The sequence below is a fragment of the Pseudorasbora parva genome, chromosome 9 (genome assembly GCF_024679245.1).
Source record: "Pseudorasbora parva isolate DD20220531a chromosome 9, ASM2467924v1, whole genome shotgun sequence".
NCBI lineage: Eukaryota > Metazoa > Chordata > Actinopteri > Cypriniformes > Gobionidae > Pseudorasbora > Pseudorasbora parva.
In genome coordinates, this window is record NC_090180.1 from 1,888,671 (window position 1) to 1,910,099 (window position 21,429).

General features: G+C 38.5%; 1 protein-coding gene across 1 annotated transcript in view; it reads left to right on the forward strand.

Moving 5' to 3' along the window:
- Positions 1–21,429, forward strand: part of pappa2 (pappalysin 2) — a 139,704-nt gene that overhangs the window by 31,198 nt on the left and 87,077 nt on the right. The window contains exons 4-6 of the mRNA XM_067453476.1: positions 5,210–5,503; positions 8,654–8,846; positions 18,875–18,996. Of these exons, the coding sequence (XP_067309577.1) occupies positions 5,210–5,503; positions 8,654–8,846; positions 18,875–18,996 (609 nt within the window). The remainder of the gene's footprint in view (positions 1–5,209; positions 5,504–8,653; positions 8,847–18,874; positions 18,997–21,429) is intronic.

Sequence of the window (21,429 nt, forward strand, 5' to 3'; positions counted from 1 at the left end):
AGGCAAAAAAGCCAACCAACATGTCTGTACGATGTTGTGGGGCTGAGATATGGCTTCTTTATGTGTTTGTACGGTTGCTAGGGTACTGTAAATGGTTGCTAGGGTGTGGCTATACAGTTTAAGGGGTGATATTCATAGAGTAGTTGTCAGTCTGAGTCAAAAGAGCCCAAGTATGTGGATTAGTTCACTTTCAAATGAAAATGTCCTGATACTTTACTCACCCCAATCTCATCCAAGATGTTCATATATTTCTTTCTTCACTGGAAAAGAAACTAAGTTTGACAAAAACATTCCAAGATTTTCCTCCTCATAATGGACTTCAAGGGGAACCAACGGTTGAAGGTCCAAATCAATGCAGTTTCAGAGGAACAGCTTCATAGTCTCTCATAAATGATCCCAGAGGCATAGAGTCTGATCCAGACAAACCATCGGACATTTTCAACACAAATAAACATTTTTATAATTTTAACCTGAAATTCTAGACTTCAGTGCTAATCTTCACGGCGTATGTCATCACGTCGGAAAGGTCACATGATGCAGGTGGAAGTGCCGACCCAGTGTTTAAACGAATGTACAAAGACTAAATCAAACACACTTTACACAAATAAAGGTGAAACAACGATAGCGGACAATTTTAAAGTGGGAGGAGAATGCGAGATGGAGTTTTTCGGCACTGGGTCGCCACTTCCACCTGCGTCTTGTGACGTTTCAGATGAGATGACGTCATACACAGAGAAGAAGAACAACACCAAAGTTTAGCACTTGAGGTTAAAGTGTATAAATGTTTATTTGTGTTGTAAATGTCTGATGGTTAGTCTGGATCAGACTCTATTCCTCTGGGATCATCAGAGTCTCTGAAGCTCTTCCTCATTGATTTGGACCTCCATTCGTTGGTTCCCATTGAAGTCCATTATGTGGAGAAAAATCCTAGAATGTTTACTCAAACTTAATTTATTTTCCGCTCAAGAAAGAAAGAAATTAACACCTTGGATGAGATAGGGGTGAGGAAATTATCAGGAAATGTTTTATTTTGATGTGAACCAATGCTTTAACACAAAGACAGATATGCCAGATCTGCCGCTTGGCCTCCATTTCCAACTGGATTCATTGGACAAAGTCAAGTTAAGACCTCACTTGTTTCCTGTCGCTACATTCCCCACACCACATGTGTTTTTTTAACCTAATGCCATACATCTTGACTTGCTTTTTTCTCTCTGTCGCTTTAAATCTTTTCTTTAAAGACATACATTCTTGTCTCGTCCTCCTTGTTGTCTGTATTTGCCTTTACGAGATTAATGGGCCGTAATCTCAAGCATAAAAGAAAACACTTGCAGCACGCATAGATTTCCCTGTAGACTGCCCCTTAATCATTAAGGCCGTCCACCGGGAGAGAAGAAAAGGAACTCGACAACAACCAAACAAAAACAAAAGAGGGGTATTACCCTGTTGCCATCCCCATCCAACTGCCAGCTGATTTTATAGTACCCGTCGCTGTTGTGTTTTAGAGCTCATTAAAATGGTCTCGGTGAAGTCCAGCTCCTTTAAAAAGGAGATTTCTCTCAAGCAGGAAGGTTTCTTATATAACCTCCCTCCCACTGGATACATGATTAGACATTTTAGTCTTGGCTTTTTGGGTTATAGCTTTTGTTAATGAGATGATTTTGGCCTGTGTGTAGAATGTGAACTTTTAAACCAATATTAGCATGAGTAATTAGCGCCAACTTGTTTTTGTAAGTTTGAATTTGGTCTGTTTCTAAAGTATATGTGATAACACTTTTTATTGTTCAGTTTATTAACAATTAGTATCAAAAGTTATCAAACAAACATTTCAAAGCATTTATTAATCTAGAGTAATTCTACTTCATTTAAATATTATTGTTCATTCTGAATGATTTTTCATTCATAATTTATTAAGTGATTTTAATTCATAAAAATGTATTAGAATTAATGCTGTCAAATCGATTAACCAAGATTAATAACATCCAAAACAAAAGTTTGTGTAGGATGGCCAGAATCCTGGCACACTGTGTATTATACGAGGCGAGAAAACCGATATTAAACTCAAAAACACTGTTTTTCTTAGGGCCAAACATAATAATTAACCAAACATTCACTTAGGACATACAGTAGCACAGTGTTTGCATGAATACTCGATCTGTCAGTCAGTACTCCTCTCAGAAAACAAAGGATACTTTTAGATGTGTAATTGCTATTTGGAGCACTGGGATCACTAGACTAGAGCTTAATGAACTTCTATTTGTGAAAACTTCAAAATTGAAATTTTTCACTTGTTTTGCCTATAGCTTGAAATTGTCCCATGCATATTCAAACTACATATGCCAGCATGGGTCACAAATATATTTATATGATTTATATTATATATAAATATATATTTTCTTAAATATACATGTCTGCATGTGTATTTATATATTAATAATAATTTACACAGTACACACACATATATTATCTAAGCACAAACTTTTATTTTGGATGTGATTAATCGTGATTAATCGATTTGACAGCACTAGAACATGTTAGACTGGGTAAAACCAGCCTGATCTGCTGGCGATTTCAGTTCGCACTGCAGCTCTGTCTGGAAACCTTTACATTCATTTACATTCATCTCCGTGCAGACCTCGTTTAAACCACGCCCCCTCTCCAACACCGTTAATCACGCCTGTGATCTGATTGGTTGAAGTACTATCCAATTGCGCACATAATCATTTGAACTATGCCCGTCGATCATGTCTCTTGTGATCTGATTGGTTGAAGGACAATCCAATTGCGTACAGAGTCATTTGAACTATGCCCGTCGATCATGTCTCTTGTGATCTGATTGGTTGAAGTACTATCCAATTGCGCACAGAATCATTTGAACTATGCCCGTCGATCATGTCTCTTGTGATCTGATTGGTTGAAGGACAATCCAATTGCGTACAGAGTCATTTGAACTATGCCCGTCGATCATGTCTCTTGTGATCTGATTGGTTGAAGGACAATCCAATTGCATACAGAGTCATTTGAAATATGCCCATTGATCCAGGCTCTTGTAATTTGATAGGTTGAAGGACTATCCAATTGTGTGCAGTCATTTGAACTATGCCTGTTGATCACTCCTCTTGTGCAGTAAAAATACAGAGCAGACCCAACAGACTAATGTTCAATCTTACAAGATTTAGCTTGGTCTGGTGATAGCCAGACAAAGAACATGTAGCAATGATAATTAACCGAGAATAATAAATGCTGTAACAATATTGTTTGTTGGCATTTCATTTTGCATTAACTAATGTTAACATATAGAACCTTATTGTAAAGTGTATGACAGGTTATTTTATATTATGGGCAGATTTACTTAACAGGGCGATGAGAGTGCTCAGTTCTGCGTGTGATTTACTGTTGAAGCGCAAATTAATAAACACAGAACCAGCCGGATCATTTCCATAATGGCAAACATAGTCTACCCGTTAGCATCTGATTTAAGACGTGCTTTTTTTGGGTGGTAAATAATGGCACGGACACAACTAAACTTACGAGTGCAAACCTTAGTAAATCATCTTGATTCATATAAATATTATCCTTCCATGCATATTTAATTCAAAAGGGAAAGTCCTACAAATGCGTCACCCACAAAAATAACCATGTCCACCCCTTTTCAGTGCTAATTTATCACTGCATGTCTTTATTAATTCCTTACAGTCGTTTTTAATGCCAAAAGAGGATTTGCACTGAAGCAAGCTGTTAGTAAATATATATTTGTAACCCAATTTTATTTTAATCCCCCAAATGTAATATATTCTATGCTTATTTCATGATTCTCTTAATTACTTGACTCTATTTGTGATCACTAAATTGAATCAAATCACTATTATTTTCTTATTTGGTAAGCAGCCCTATAATAAACGGTATAATCCAGTCAGCCTGTCGTAATCACACAATAAGGAAGGGGTCATTGGGGTCCTGATCAACCTGCATGTTTTATTTTGCTCACGATTGTCTCTTTAATGTTCTAAACAGAGCTGAGAATATCTGTATCCCAATAACCACAGCAGGTCAAATTAAGAAGGAAAAATAAACCATGAAATGTTCATAAAAATGATTGACCAGTGTTGAGTCTTAAATTCAAAACATTATTTAAAAAAAAGAAAATGTATCTAGCTTGGATGGTTAATACAGATTCCAGAGGTGGTCTGAGACATGAAAGGTAACATAAAATTCATGAATGACTGGCCACGCTGCTTTGAATAACACAGCGTTATGGCTCCATTCTTATTATGCCCTTAATCCACCTCTGCTTTTGATTTACTCGCTTTGGTGCAAGACAATCTTTGTCCACGAATGTTTCGGTGAACCTGCATGGAGGTTAAAATGCGAGATTAGTTTCTCATAAATAAGCGGGATGGGGTTTATAGTATGGGTTTGGGCAACGGCCTGCCCTGGTTTAATTTCACATAAATCATGAGCTTATTTGCGACCTTGATGTCTATTGAGGAACAAGGTCAAACTTCTGCTCTGAATGCTTTAAGTGAAATCAGACCATAGCATGAACTGCTGATCTTGTGGTTTAACTGTAAATGATCTGTGTCGGTCAGACGTGTCTAGCCAAGCTCTGTACGTTTGGCTGAACTCCCATTAAACAAGGATATTTCCTAAATAAAGGGGGTGTTTTCTCTAATCTTGTATATCCGCTGTAAATGGAGCACAAATCTAGAAGAGAAGGCTTTTTGCAGATGGCCACAAAAAACAACTTCTGTTTTAAATTAGTAAACACACTATTTTTTTTTGTTTGTTTTTGCTTTAAAACATAACATGTTCTATAACACAAATTATGCTCACTAAGTCATTTCATATTTGCTCTTGAGCGCTGAACATCTGCATGGATTTTAAGCAGTTATAAATGTCACATTGTTTTAAGATTACATTATTTGGATATAAAACCAGATGCCAGTGTGGTCCATTCAGCAGGTGTGGGATCTTAAATGCATTGTAATGCTCTGAGAGTGGTCAGAACATTGTACTGTCCGTTCTGGTAATCCTAGCTGCAGTGGTCCTGTTTTCAGGATCGATTACACAATGTTTTATGCAGCAGTATTTAAGAACAAACCAGTTTTTTGCTTTGAGATTAAAGCTAAACTCTACAGAGTTTCTTCAGGTTAAAGTTTATATTGGTTTCATAAACTGAAGCGATGTCAATCTGTATCATTTTTTTCAGGTGGGATGATCCTTAACCCGTCATACTTCGGCAACAAAGGACACAACAACACCATGATCCATGAGATGGGTCATATTTTGGGACTGTACCATGTGTTTAAGGGAGTGAGTGAACGCGAGTCATGTGATGACCCCTGTCAAGAGACCATCGCCTCCATGGAGACTGGAGATCTGTGTGCCGATACAGCGCCAACACCAAAATCCAAAGCTTGTCATGACCCTGATCCAGTCAATGACACTTGTGGCCTTACCCAATACAAAGACACACCGTACAACAACTACATGAGTTACACAGGTAGTCACGATCAGTTTACTGCTTCTGTTAGCCCAACAAGAAGAATGCTTCACTTTAAAAAACAATATTGATTTTAGTGTTTTACCTAAGTTGCACATGCTTGTACACTACATGTCCAAAAGTTTGGCATCAGTACAATACAAATAAATATTATATATATACAGTCTTGTTCAAAATAATAGCAGTACAATGTGACTAACCAGAATAATCAAGGTTTTTCGTATTTTTTTTATTGCTACGTGGCAAACAAGTTACCAGTAGGTTCAGTAGATTCTCAGAAAACAAATGAGACCCAGCATTCATGATATGCACGCTCTTAAGGCTGTGCAATTGGGCAATTAGTTGAATTAGTTGAAAGGGGTGTGTTCAAAAAAATAGCAGTGTGGCATTCAATCACTGAGGTCATCAATTTTGTGAAGAAACAGGTGTGAATCAGGTGGCCCCTATTTAAGGATGAAGCCAACACTTGTTGAACATGCATTTGAAAGCTGAGGAAAATGGGTCGTTCAAGACATTGTTCAGAAGAACAGCGTACTTTGATTAAAAAGTTGATTAGAGAGGGGAAAACCTATAAAGAGGTGCAAAAAATGATAGGCTGTTCAGCTAAAATGATCTCCAATGCCTTAAAATGGAGAGCAAAACCAGAGAGACGTGGAAGAAAACGGAAGACAACCATCAAAATGGATAGAAGAATAACCAGAATGGCAAAGGCTCAGCCAATGATCACCTCCAGGATGATCAAAGACAGTCTGGAGTTACCTGTAAGTACTGTGACAGTTAGAAGACGTCTGTGTGAAGCTAATCTATTTTCAAGAATCCCCCGCAAAGTCCCTCTGTTAAAAAAAAGGCATGTGCAGAAGAGGTTACAATTTGCCAAAGAACACATCAACTGGCCTAAAGAGAAATGGAGGAACATTTTGTGGACTGATGAGAGTAAAATTGTTCTTTTTGGGTCCAAGGGCCACAGGCAGTTTGTGAGACGACCCCCAAACTCTGAATTCAAGCCACAGTACACAGTGAAGACAGTGAAGCATGGAGGTGCAAGCATCATGATATGGGCATGTTTCTCCTACTATGGTGTTGGGCCTATTTATCGCATACCAGGGATCATGGATCAGTTTGCATATGTTAAAATACTTGAAGAGGTCATGTTGCCCTATGCTGAAGAGGACATGTCCTTGAAACGGTTGTTTCAACAAGACAATGACCCAAAACACACTAGTAAACGGGCAAAGTCTTGGTTCCAAACCAACAAAATTAATGTTATGGAGTGGCCAGCCCAATCTCCAGACCTTAATCCAATTGAGAACTTGTGGGGTGATATCAAAAATGCTGTTTCTGAAGCAAAACCAAGAAAAGTGAATGAATTGTGGAATGTTGTTAAAGAATCATGGAGTGGAATAACAGCTGAGAGGTGCCACAAGTTGGTTGACTCCATGCCACACAGATGTCAAGCAGTTTTAAAAAACTGTGGTCATACAACTAAATATTAGTTTAGTGATTCACAGGATTGCTAAATCCCAGAAAAAAAAAATGTTTGTACAAAATAGTTTTGAGTTTGTACAGTCAAAGGTAGACACTGCTATTTTTTTGAACACACCCCTTTCAACTAATTGCCCAATTGCACAGCCTTAAGAGCGTGCATATCATGAATGCTGGGTCTCGTTTGTTTTCTGACAATCTACTGAACCTACTGGTAACTTGTTTGCCACGTAGCAATAAAAAATATACTAAAAACCTTGATTATTCTGGTTAGTCACATTGTACTGCTATTATTTTTAACAAGACTGTATATATATATATACACACACTGATAAGGCATAACTTTCATAATATTTTGTTGGTCCCCCTGACCCGTCGAGACATTGACTCCTCTAGACCTCTGAGTGTGTGCTTTGGTATCTGGCATCAAGATGTTAGCAGCAGATCCTTTAAGACCTTTAAGTTGCAAGGTGGGGCCTCCATGGATCTGACTTGTTTGTTCAGCTCATCCCACAGATGCTCGATTGGATTGAGATCTGGGGAATCTGGAGGCCGAGTCGACGCCTCAAACTGGTTGTTGTGCTCCTCAAACCATTCCTGAAGCATTTGTGCTTTGTGTCAGGAGCATTATCCTGCTGGAAGAGCCACAGCCACCAGAATACCGTTTCCATGAAAGGCTGAACATGGTCTCAGCAATGCTTAGGTAGGTGGAGCGTGTCAAAGTAACATCCACATGGATGGAGGACCCAAGGTTTCCCAGCAGAACATTGGCCAAAGCATCACACTGCCTCCGCCGGCTCGCCTTCTTCCCATAGTGCATCCTGGGGCCATGTGTTCCCCAGGTAAGCCACACACACACACACACCCGGCCATCCACGTGATGTAGAAGAACACGTGATTCCTCAGACCAGGCCACCTTCTTCCATTCCTCCGTGGTCCAGTTCTGATGCTCACGTGCCACTGTTGGTGCTTTTGGCGGGGTCAGGGGTCAGAGGTCACCCTGACTGGTCCATACGCCTCAAACTGAGCTGCTCTGTGTATTCTGACACCTTTCTATCCAGCATTAACTTCTGGAGCAGTTTGAGCTCCAGTAGCTCGTCTGTTTGATCGGACCCCACGGGCCAGCCTTCGCTCCCCACGGTCATCAATGAGCCTTGGCCGCCCATGACCCTGTGGCCGGTTCTCCGCTGTTCCTTCCTTGGAGCACTTTTGATAGATACTGACCACTGCAGACCGGGAACACCACATCATAATGTCATTCCTGATCGGTGTATATATATATTTATAAAAAAAAAAAATCTATATCATTATATTTTATAATGTAATTTATTCTTGTGATGGTAAAGCTGAATTTTCAGCATCATTACTACAGTCTTCAGTGTCTCATGATCCTTCAGAAAGCATGAAATGAGGATTTGCTGCTCAAGAAACATCTCTTAGTAGTATCACAGTTGAAACTGGTTGTGCTGCTTAATGTCTTATTCAGGACTGTTTAATTATTAGAAATTGTTTAAACATTATAATTCCTTTACTGTCATTTTTTAACAATTTAATGTATCTTTGCTGAATAAAAGTAGCAATTTCTTTGATTTGATTATACATTTAGGATCAAATGAATACACATGGAAATCAATCAAATGTGAAAGATTTCAACCTTTTTTATTACAGATGACGACTGTACAAACCATTTTACACCCAATCAAGTAGCTCGGATGCACTGCTATATTGATTTGGTCTACAAAGCCTGGCTCCATGACAGAAAGCCCACAGCCGTTCCTCTCGCACCAGTGGTTATTGGTCAAGCATCAGATTCAGTCTCAATTCATTGGCTGTATCCAATCAGTGGGCCACTTGCCCACAGGTAAAGTAAGGCGTGTACATATAGCAAACAATGAGGGGTAACACTTTAAAATACTGTTCCTTCATTGATGAGTAACTACAGGAACAAGTGAGTAATGCAGTATTAACACTCTAGTAACTAGTACTAATAAGAAACTCTGATTAATAAATTAGTAAGTAATTGCGCTCAGTTGAATGTGGTAATTCACTATTAGCTAATGAATAATTGCTATTTTTAGGATTATTAAGCACTATATACTACTATAAGAACTACTACAGGTTCATAAATCACATGAATAATGAATAATGCATAATGTATAATTAATTTTAAAGTGAAGGTAATGGTAACCCACTAGTAATGACCAAGTGGCAACCTCCCCCAGTTTCTCTTGAAGCCAATATAGAAGTGATTTAAACTGCAATTCATCGATTGGCCACTAGAGACAGCCTCCAGAAGAGAGCAGAATCTCATTGAGCTCATGTTAAAATGCCCAACTTTACAGCAGAAAAACACACGTTTACAGCTTGGGACAAATTATGGAATTCATTCGTTTACATTATATAAGGCCTTTAAGTTCTGCATAATTAAGGACTTGGCCACTTTGGATGACAGGTGGACTGGTGTTCATCATCTTTCTTTAGTCAACGTGTCACCTAAGCGCCACCCACATCCCGCCCCTTTGCCCATTTTCAGTTATTCGGGTTATGATGCACTCGAGGACAGCTCGTCTCTTCTTTACGCTTCAAAACTGCTCTTCAGAATCCTATGGGTGACGTCACGGACACTACATTATCCAAGTAGTGTTTGGAGCGATCAAAGGAACAATAACTGATTTAATGAGCCATTCGCAGTTTTGCTGTACTGACCATGTGCACTTAGACCTGCATGGCTGCATGTCTTTGAGATAAGCATATGCTACTGGCAGGATCAACCAGGTAGCCCCCGGGACAGAGAACTGCGACACGCTGCCTTCACACGGGTCTCGCTCTGTTTAGGTGCACCTGCCCAAGGGAAGGGGGTGAGAGAAATTGTGCAGCCACTCATAGGGCGTGTGCGGAAACCTCCTCTCTGCTGGGGGGAGAGTGGGTTGGCTGCAGGATCGAGGCCATAACCGGGGAACGGTGCTTTCTTTGCAATGGTTAACCTTGCTAACCCTAACTCTTACCCTAACCCAAGTGTTACCCCTAACCCCTAACCCTAACCCAAGGGTTAACCCTGACCCCTAACCCTAACCCAAGGGTTAACCCTAACCCCTAACCCTAACCCAAGGGTTAACCCTAACCCCTAACCCTAACCCGGGTTCAGCTCTCTGGCCAGGGGTTACGTGTCAGCAGAGCCCCCGGCGCCCGAGACTCCCTCGGCACGTGCGCCAACGCAGCTCCGAACTTTCGTTTCTGATGGACCGTCTGAGGCTCCCGTGGGCGACACTCGCTCTGGCCGGAGCGGCGCCTGACATTCAACGCATTGAGCATGGAGGCCTGCCTTTGACCTTAGTAGTGTCCTTTCCTTTCGACCAGGTGAAAATAAAACAGGAAAGCACCCCACGAGGGAGCCCAGCGGCAGGGGTGCATGTCCGCCGGGCCTCGCCCTTGTTTATCCGTGTTTCAATGTCGGATTTGTCATGCCACTCCTCGAAAAAACCCTGACGGCCTCTTTTGAATCCGTCTCAGTGCGCCACTGCCCACTAGAGGGACCACCTTTTCCGACCGTGCCGAGATGGACTCAAGACCTGCCCAGTTTTTAATGATATTGGACCCACTCACTTTTATCTTCACTAATTCAGCACATGTCTGTTCACCTAACCCTAACTGATAAACACTTATTATTAAACACGTTAGATGCTTTATTTCCACTTTTCAAATATTTTTTAAATATTTTTTATCGTAATAAATGGTTTTCCAATCTGATATGTGATGGGAAAAGAGAGCAGAGAGAGTTTGGCAAAAGGCGGATTCAAACCTCGGGTCTAATTGCATCAAAACTTGATGTCTTGCGTCTTAACCTTGCACTATTGCCACTTTGCATGATTCAGAGTTTTCCAAAATTTTGTCTGTCCCAAACAGATGTTAAGTAAACAAGGCAATATATTTGTACTTAATGTAAATGGCATCTGCTCCAGTAAAACTGCTTCCTACGCCCATGGACTCAAGTGTTACTACATCCTTCAGAAAGAAACTATTTTATGATTTGGATCAGTATTATAAAGTAAATAGCATGATAATCAGGCCTTGACATTAACACCTGCCATCGTGCCATCCCACCAAAAACAGGTCGATTTCAGCTGTGGCAGGTAAGGCAGACACTCCTACACTTCAGCCAAATGAAATGCCAAGACCGTTGTATCACAAAATTATAATTCATTTACAATTCTTTATAGATTATCTTGCAGTTAGTGAAGGCGGAATCGCATTGAATGACATAACAGGAGCCCTCTCTCTGTCACACACTGCAAAAAATGCTCTTCTTACTCAGTCATTTTGTCTTGTTTCTAGTCTAAATATCTAACAATTCTTATATCAAGATGCATTAGATAAGTAAAACATGATGATATTTTTTGTTTTGTTTTGTTGAAAATGAGTTTTTGCTTAAAACAGGCAAAATGATCTGCCAATGGGGTGAGAAAAATAATCTTCTGTTCTTACTTATCTAGTAAATGCATCCTGATTTAAGAATTTTTATACATTTGGACTGGAAACAAGAACAAAATACTAAATAAGAAGAGCATTTTTTGCGGTGCACGTTCAATCAGTTCACTTTGCGCCTGACTAGTCAAATATACACAGATGTCAAAAAGTCCATTGTGTGGATTATCTTGCATGAACAGTTATGGCTTAAGTGTGCATAAACAGGTGGGTAAAACCTGGATGTGTCATTGTATGCTTTTGAGGTTTTGGATAGTAACACTTCAGTAATTACCACAGAGTTATGATCTCACTTTATAATACTGATCCAAATCATTAGTAGTTCCCTCTGAAGGATGTAGTAACACTTGAGTCAGTACTAGTGGGTTATCATTACCTTCACTTTAGAATTAATTATACATTATGCATTATTCATATTAATTATGAGCCTGTAGTAGTTATCCTCTGTGAGGTGTCAAAGCTATAGCTACTAGTGAAGTACCACAGTTGACTGAGTGTTATCACTTACTATTTCATTAACCAGAGTTTAGAGTAATAAAAGTGCAGTTCTCAGTTGTTCATTAATGAAGGAACAGTATTGTAAAATGTTACTAAATGAGGATATAAAAAAATCTTAAAACGTGGTAACACTTTACAATAAGTTCTCATTAATTAACATTAGTTAATGTATTGACTAACATGAACTAACCATGACAAGGTGAATTTGTTACTGTATTTGTTCATTTGTGTTAATGTAAGTTAATACAAATCCAGCTGTTTGGTCATGTTAGTTCACAGTGCATTAACTAATGCTGCGTTCCAGGCAGGTTTTTGAGCCCATAAGTTACAACTTCAAACCAGAACTCACGATCTTCTAGCGTTCCAGACAAAGTCACTCCAAACCACAATGAATTGTGGTAACGAGATTTAATCAAAGCATGGTGGACCTTACGATCCTTACGCTCATTTACAATCATTCTATCCCCAAAGGTGCTTACTCATTGTTTATTTGAGATAAAGAGAGAGGAGAAAATGGCGCATAAGGCAAGAGAAGCTGTTATACCTTTTATTTTATGTTATTTGTATATTTGGAAATGTATTTGGTATTAATTTATTCTTGCACTCAATGAACTGTAAACTAGCTAACGTTAAAAAAATAAATAACGTTAGAGCAATACCTTATTTTAATAAACAATTTGTTTTTTTTAATGTATGACTTTCATAAACACCACATCCGTAGGGGCTGCTATTGTTGTTTTGCGGGATGTGTGACTGGGAGCACATCGATCTAGAACGTGTTCATGGGTTTACCAGCCGTTCCAGTGCAGTTTCATGGGCAGAAGGTCAGAAAGACAGGATGTTAACAAGATTTTAATAAAGTAATAGTATTAGTAAATGTTGAAATGATTAATTATTAAATAAATGCTTTATTAAACTGCAATGCAAAATGCTCTTCTTACTCAGTAATTTTGTCTGGTTTCCAGTCTAAATATCTAAAAAATCTTAAATCAAGATGCATTTACTATATACAGTAAGTAAAACAACATAAGATATTTTTCCTTGTTTTCTTAAAAATAAAATAAAGAGTTTTTGCTTAAAACAGGCAAAATGATCTGCCAATGGGGTGAGAAAAATATCTTATTTCTGACTGAAATCTTGTTTCTTGTTTCCGTCCCAAACAGAAATAAGATTATTTCTCTCACCCCATTGGCAGATCATTGTGCTTGTTTTTAGCAAAAACTCACTTCATTTTTATATTTTTCCCCCGAAAACAAGAAAAATTAAAGCTGCAAGCAGCATTTAGCGGGGTTCAAGCCTTTAAGGCCTTTTAAGCACATAGGCATTAAAGACATTAAGTTTTATTTAGCAAGATTTTAAACACTGAAATAATAGATGGAAAAGTCCATTCACAGCCAATATAGGCAATTTACCATAGGAAATGCATGGTTTTTAAAGCTTTTTAACAGTTATAGCGCCACCTATAGTCCGATCTCTTTAAAACTTTGCATGCTTCATCAGCATGTCATGCCACATATACCCAACAATTTTCGTGAATTTTTGAGCTTCCCTTTTGGGTTAGCGCCAACTAGTGGCCGATTTCTTTCAAAATTCTTACAGACCTCTAGGACCATGAGTCAAACATGTCCACTGAGTTTCGTTCCGATCGACCTCTGTTAACCCCATCTAATAGGTGCTCAAAATTCATTGGCTGATGGCGGCCATGTTTTTTGAGATACACCAATGTCCTCATAGACATACATGGGGCCTTGGACCAAGACACTGCATACCAATTTTCAAGTCAATCGGACTAGCGGTCGCGTGGTTATAGCCCTTTTCATGTTTTTGTCACATTACAGCGCCACCAAGAGGCCAATCGTCGCAATTTTTTTATCGTGACCTCAAATTGAGCCGATACACATGTGTACCAAGTTTGGTGACGATATCTCATTTCCTTCTTGAGTTATAGCCTTTTTAGCAAAATAAGCTCCGCCCTGAACGTCCATTTTGAAGCCAATTAGCAAAAATGAATCGAAATTTCAACTTTTTTTCGATAACTATTGATAAATAGCCACCAGAGAACATTTTGACACTGGTTTGGTTCCGATCGGTCAAAAAACCAGGGACTAGTTCTCAAAAATAGGTTTCAGACATACTCCAAAATGGCGGACATTTTAAGACGAAACAAAAAAATTCCCGCTTACAGTTTTTTCGTCTTGGCCCAAGGATTTCAAAAGTATAAATCATTTGAGTCTACGACCACCGGTTTATGAGAAAAGCTCACAAATGTAAAATATTTTGGTTTTTTGCGCTATAGCGCCACCTATTGGCCGATTGGGCTCATATTTTGATAACCTCTCCTCGATTTTTGGACTACCTTCGGGTAAATTTTCAAGTCTCTAGCCCTTACGGTTTGGGCTGCACAACGCGTTTTATCGGAGAATAATAATAATAATTAAAGCTGCAAGCAGCATTTAGCGGGGTTCAAGCATTTAAGGCCTTTTAAGCACATAGGCATTAAAGACATTAAGTTTTATTTAGCAAGATTTTAAACACTGAAATAATAGATGGAAAAGTCCATTTACAGCCAATATAGGCAATTTACCATAAAAAATGCATGGTTTTTATAGCTTTTTAACAGTTATAGCGCCACCTATAGTCCGATCTCTTTAAAACTTTTCATGCTTCATCAGCATGTCATGCTACATATACCCAACAATTTTCGTGATTTTTTGAGCTTCCCTTTTGAGTTAGCGCCAACTAGTGGCCGATTTCTTTCAAAAATCTTACAGACCTCTAGGACCATGAGTCAAACATGCCCACCAAGTTTCGTTCCGATCGGCCTCTGTTAACCTTGTCTAACAGGTGCTCAAATTTCATTGGCCGATGGCGGCCATGTTTTTTGAGATACGCCAATGTCTGCTTACCAATTTTCAGGTTAATTAAACTAGCGATCGCGTGGTTATAGCCCTTTTCATGTTTTTTTCACATTATAGCGCCACCAAGTGGCCAATCGTCGCAATATTTTTATCGTGACCTCAAATTGAGCCGATATACATGTGTACCAAGTTTGGTGACGATATCTCATTTCTTTCTTGAGTTATAGCCTTTTTAGTAAAATAGGCTCCGCCCTGAACGTCCATTTTGAAGCCAATTAGCAAAACTGAATTGAAATTTCAACTTTTTTTCGATAACTATTGATAAACAGAGACCAGAGAACATTTTGACACTGGTTTGGTTCCGATCGGTCAAAAAACCAGGGACTAGTTTGCAAAAGTAGGTTTTTAACATAATTGTGAATATTTAATTAATGATTTGATTGACAGCAATGATTCCAGAGGCAAATTTGTTCAGCATGAGGAGATCTATCATATGATATGCATATTTTGTGGATGCGTGAAAAAACACGTGATTTCAGAGCCATAAAACTCGTTAGCGCCAACTAGTGGCCGATTTCTTTCAAAATTCTTACAGACCTCTAGGACCATGAGTCAAACATGCCCATCAAGTTTCGTTCCGATAGGCCTCTGTTAACCCCATCTAATAGGTGCTCAAATTTCATTGGCCGATGGCGGCCATGTTTTTTGAGATACGCCAATGTCCTCATAGACGTACATGGGGCCTTGGACCAAGACACTGCATACCAATTTTCAGGTCAATCGGACTAGCGGTCGCGTGGTTAGAGCCCTTTTCATGTTTTTTTCACATTATAGCGCCACCAAGTGGCCAATCATCGCGATTTTTTTATCGTGACCTCAAATTGAGCCGATATACATGTGTACCAAGTTTGGTGACGATATCTCATTTCCTTCTTGAGTTATAGCCTTTTTAGTAAAATAGGCTCCGCCCTGAACGTCCATTTTGAAGCCAATTAGCATAAATGAATCGAAATTTCAACTTTTTTTTGATAACTATTGATAAACAGAGACCAGAGAACATTTTGACACTGGTTTGGTTCCGATCGGTCAAAAAACCAGGGACTAGTTTGCAAAAGTAGGTTTTCAATAAAATTCAAAATGGCGGAAAAATTTGCATACTGGAAATAAAATCTGAGATATACATTTTGTTCGCCAAGGACTCAGCTTTCCAATGATATATGACACTTGAGTGTGGACCAAACGGTTTAGGAGTTATGAGCCTTTTCTCGCAATTGATTGCTATAGCGCCACCTATGGGCCAATTGGGGTCATAGCTTCTCAGGGTCTCCCCAACATGAGTACTACCATCTGACAAAGTTTCAAATTTCCAGCTCTTACGGTTTGGTCTGCACGATGCGTTTTAGCGGAGAATAATAATAATAATTAAAGCTGCAAGCAGCATTTAGCGGGGTTCAAGCATTTAAGGCCTTTTAACCACATAGGCATTAAAGACATTAAGTTTTATTTAGCAAGATTTTAAACACTGAAATAATAGATGGAATAGTCTATTTTTAGCCAATATAGGCAATTTACCATAAAAAATGCATGGTTTTATAGCTTTTTAACAGTTATAGCGCCACCTATAGTCCGATCTCTTTAAAACTTTTCATGCTTCATCAGCATGTCATGCTACATATACCCAACAATTTTCGTGAATTTTTGAGCTTCCCTTTTGAGTTAGCGCCAACTAGTGGCCGATTTCTTTCAAAAATCTCACAGACCTCTAGGACCATGAGTCAAACATGCCCACCAAGTTTCGTTCCGATCGGCCTCTGTTAACCTTGTCTAATAGGTGCTCAAATTTCATTGGCCGATGGCGGCCATGTTTTTTGAGATACGCCAATGTCTGCATACCAATTTTCAGGTTAATTGGACTAGCGATCGCGTGGTTATAGCCCTTTTCATGTTTTTTTTCACATTATAGCGCCACCAAGTGGCCAATCGTCGCAATATTTTTATCGTGACCTCAAATTGAGCCGATATACATGTGTACCAAGTTTGGTGACGATATCTCATTTCCTTCTTGAGTTATAGCCTTTTTAGTAAAATAGGCTCCGCCCTGAATGTCCATTTTAAAGCCAATTAGCAAAAATGAATTGAAATTTCAACTTTTTTTCGATAACTATTGATAAACAGAGACCAGAGAACATTTTGACACTGGTTTGGTTCCGATCGGTCAAAAAACCAGGGACTAGTTTGCAAAAGTAGGTTTTTAACATAATTGTGAATATTTAATTAATGATTTGATTGACAGCAATGGTTTTAGAGGCAAATTTGTTCAGCATGAGGAGATCTATCATATGATATGCATATTTTGTGGATGCGTGAAAAAACACGTGATTTCAGAGCCATAAAACTCGTTAGCGCCAACTAGTGGCCGATTTCTTTCAAAATTCTTACAGACCTCTAGGACCATGAGTCAAACATGCCCATCAAGTTTTGTTCCGATCGGCCTCTGTTAACCCCATCTAATAGGTGCTCAAATTTCATTGGCCGATGGCGGCCATGTTTTTTGAGATACGCCAATGTCCTCATAGACGTACATGGGGCCTTGGACCAAGACACTGCATACCAATTTTCAGGTCAATCGGACTAGCGGTCGCGTGGTTACAGCCCTTTTCATGTTTTTTTCGCATTATAGCCCCACCAAGTGGCCAATCATCGCGATATTTTTATCGTGACCTCAAATTGAGCCGATATACATGTGTACCAAGTTTGGTGACGATATCTCATTTCCTTCTTGAGTTATAGCCTTTTTAGTAAAATAGGCTCCGCCTTGAACGTCCATTTTGAAGCCAATTAGCATAAATGAATCGAAATTTCAACTTTTTTTTGATAACTATTGATAAACAGAGACCAGAGAACATTTTGACACTGGTTTGGTTCCGATCGGTCAAAAAACCAGGGACTAGTTTGCAAAAGTAGGTTTTCAATAAAATTCAAAATGGCGGAAAAATTTGCATACTGGAAATAAAATCTGAGATATACATTTTGTTCGCCAAGGACTCAGCTTTCCAATGATATATGACACTTGAGTGTGGACCAAACGGTTTAGGAGTTATGAGCCTTTTCTCGCAATTGATTGCTATAGCGCCACCTATGGGCCAATTGGGGTCATAGCTTTTCAGGGTCTCCCCAACATGAGTACTACCATCTGACAAAGTTTCAAATTTCCAGCTCTTACGGTTTGGTCTGCACGATGCGTTTTAGCGGAGAATAATAATAATAATAATAATAATAATAATAATAATAATAATAATAATAATAAAAATCAGTACAATTACAATAGGGTTTCAGCACTTCGTGCTTGAACCCCTAATAATAATAATAAAAATCAGTACAATTACAATAGGGTTTCAGCACTTCGTGCTTGAACCCCTAATTATGTCATTTTACTTATAAAAATGCATCTTGATTTAAGAATATTTAGATATTTGGACTGGTAACAAGAAAAAAAAAAAAAAAACTAAATAAGAAGAGCATTTTTTGCGGTGCAGTGCAGTTCCTTATTAGTTCATGTTAACTAATGAACCTTATTGTAAAGTGTTACCACAAACATTCATGCATTCCTTATCTTTTGTATTCTTAATGCTTTTTGTTGTTGTTTTGTTTGAGTATAAAAATTCACTTTTATTCAGTAACAGCCAGCAATGCAATTTAAACTGATGTTAAATTACATAATTAATTATATTAATTAAAAAACACATGCACACTTGCCATGCTTTGCATGTGATTGCATTGCTATCCAAATGTGTTTTGGAGGCCTTTTACTCACTATCAAAAAGTTCATGAAGCGATCCAGTGTAATGGCACTTCAAAGCAGGGCAAAATAAATAAATAACAATAAATATTGAGACCTCCATTCTATATATATATATGTATATGACTTTGTGCACTGTTTAAAGCTATTCTCTCTCTCTCTGTGTGTTTGTGTGTGTCCGCGTGCATGTGTGTGTATGTGTGCGTGTGTGCGCGTGTGTGTGCATGTGTGTGTGCGTGCATGTGCGTGTAGGGAGGGTGGCGTGAACTGCCATCTCTGCGATGAGAACGGATCTCTCCATCAGTACGCCCACGAGGCCACGTCTCCTCACGCCTGTGAGTCCACTGGATACTGGACACCAGAGGAGGCAGTAGGTCAGTCTTTATTATAATTAATTATTATAATATTATATCTCTTACTTTAGGGTTTTAGTAACACTAGTGCACTCTTACAAAACATACATTTAATCAAGTGTTCTATTAGTATACATTTTTCATTCCCCCGTTTTTAATGCACCTTAGACACTACACAAAACATACAACCAAAAAAAAAAGTATAGGACAGTGTAGGGCCTGAAAAGATGTGGGGGGAGGGTTATCTTATATTATCATTGTACTATCTAAAAATTAATTGATCCATTGAAAGTGGTGACAATGATAAAAATTACATAGGAAAAAAGTTTCTGTTTGGGCATAATTACTTCTCTATAGATCAAGTCCAGACGGAACTGCCAGAGCTCAAATGTTGTGGATGGGGCTGAGTTCGGCTGGCATCAAGGCTAATAATAAATAGTAAATGGTTACTTTTGCTCATGCATACACACGCACGCGGACGCACGCGGACGGACGGACGGACGCACGCACGCACGCACGCACGCACGCACGCACACACACATGTATTTCACTTCTTGAATTATGTAATTACTAGATTATTGGTTACTGCACTGTTATTGTCTGTTTGTCAATAAAAGATAAAATAAACAAGTATACATATTTCAGTCTACTTTATATACTTCTCAAAAATATACTTAAAATTGCACTTAAATACTTGACTTATACTGACAGGAATATTTGGCCTGTTCTTGTACTCAATATTTTAATCGAGATATACTTAAAAGTACAATTAATTCAAAGTATACTTGGCTTGTATGTGTTTCATTTTTTTGATTGAATTAAACTTTTTTATATAGTGTAACATTCAGCCTTATTAAACTTACATTGTTTGAAAATATTGATTAAAATATCGATATAAAACAGATATGTTCCTTATTCTCCGTATCTAAATGTTCGTGTAGGCTTGTAGTCGCGAAGATAGGCATTTACTTCAAATCTTCTTTACACTTTAAGCTATAATAAAATGTTTTAAAATGAGTTAAAGTGCAGTTAAAAGTATATTTCAAGTATATAAAATGAATATATGAATATAGTAGTATAATGAATGTGCAACAACAATACATAAATGGCAAACTATAAGTATAATGTTATGTTCACTTAAAGAAATATACTCGCAGTATAAACGACTGAACTAGTTTACACTTCAAATTGTACTTTCATAAACTAAATACTACTTGTATTATAATAGTAAAGTACTGGTATACTTATAAGTTCACTTGTACATATGCAGTTCAAATGAGAAACCTACTTAAAGTTTACTACTCACACAGAAAAATAGGGTGTCAAAATTTAACCTTCAGGGGTACAACAGCTTGTCGCTGGAGCAGTACCCTTAAAAGAACAATCTCTGTACCATTTTTACCACAAAAAGGTTCATAGTAGTACCTTAAGGTACGCATTTGTACTCAAAGGTACTAATATGCACCTTTTAGGAGTAAAAAAAGATACAATGATGTCCTTAAGGGTACTGCCCCAGCGAGAAGCTGTTGTACCCCTAAAGGTTCAATTTTGACACCCTATTTTTCTGTGTGACACTTATAATACACTTAAACATATACTTTATACTCTAAAAGTGGTTCAGCTTAGTCCCAAGCAGTACTGAAGTAGTACACTAACAAGTGTACTACTAGTACACATTGATATAAGTTTACTTACTACATAAAACATACTTGAACATTACTGAAATAAACTTGAAGTATACTTCTTTTTTCGTAAGGACAGACAAGCTGAATGAGACAATGGGCCCTATCTTGCACCCAGCGCAGTTGACTTTGTACACCGCCGCATGTGTCATTCGTATTTTGCCCCCGTGCAAAGCGCGCTTTTCCCTCCACAGAAGCACGTCGCTAAACTAGTGAATGAACTTGCGCTCCCTGGGCGGTTCAGCGCAAAAAAGGAGGCGTGTTCCGGCGCAAACAATCCCTGGGGCTATTTTGCTGTTCCATTAAACAATTGCGCCACTGACCAGAATAAACCTAGTCTAAAGTCAGCGGCGCGTTGCGCGTTGTTCATTATGCTATTTTAAGGGCGCATGCTTGACCATAATGTATAGCGTGCACATCGCGCATACACTTTGCTCATGAAATCTACACAGATGCAACAGTTATTTTTGCACATCATAAATTGTTACACTAAAAAAAATATTAACACATGAGATGACGGAAATCATTGTGGTGTGCCACGAAGATGTGAAAAAATAGGCATAAATCTAGCTTACAAATTATTCAGGCTAATTGTAGTAATGAAGGATCAGACCTGTTTGCCCAATAGTGGCCAGACATATATGTATATAAGGACATCTGACAAATTGGTTTGTTCGTCAAGAACCAGGAAAAAAAAAAAAAACGACTGAAAAACTGAAAAAACTGTTTAACCGACGCTATTTTGGGTGTGTTTCTCCATCCCCATACAACA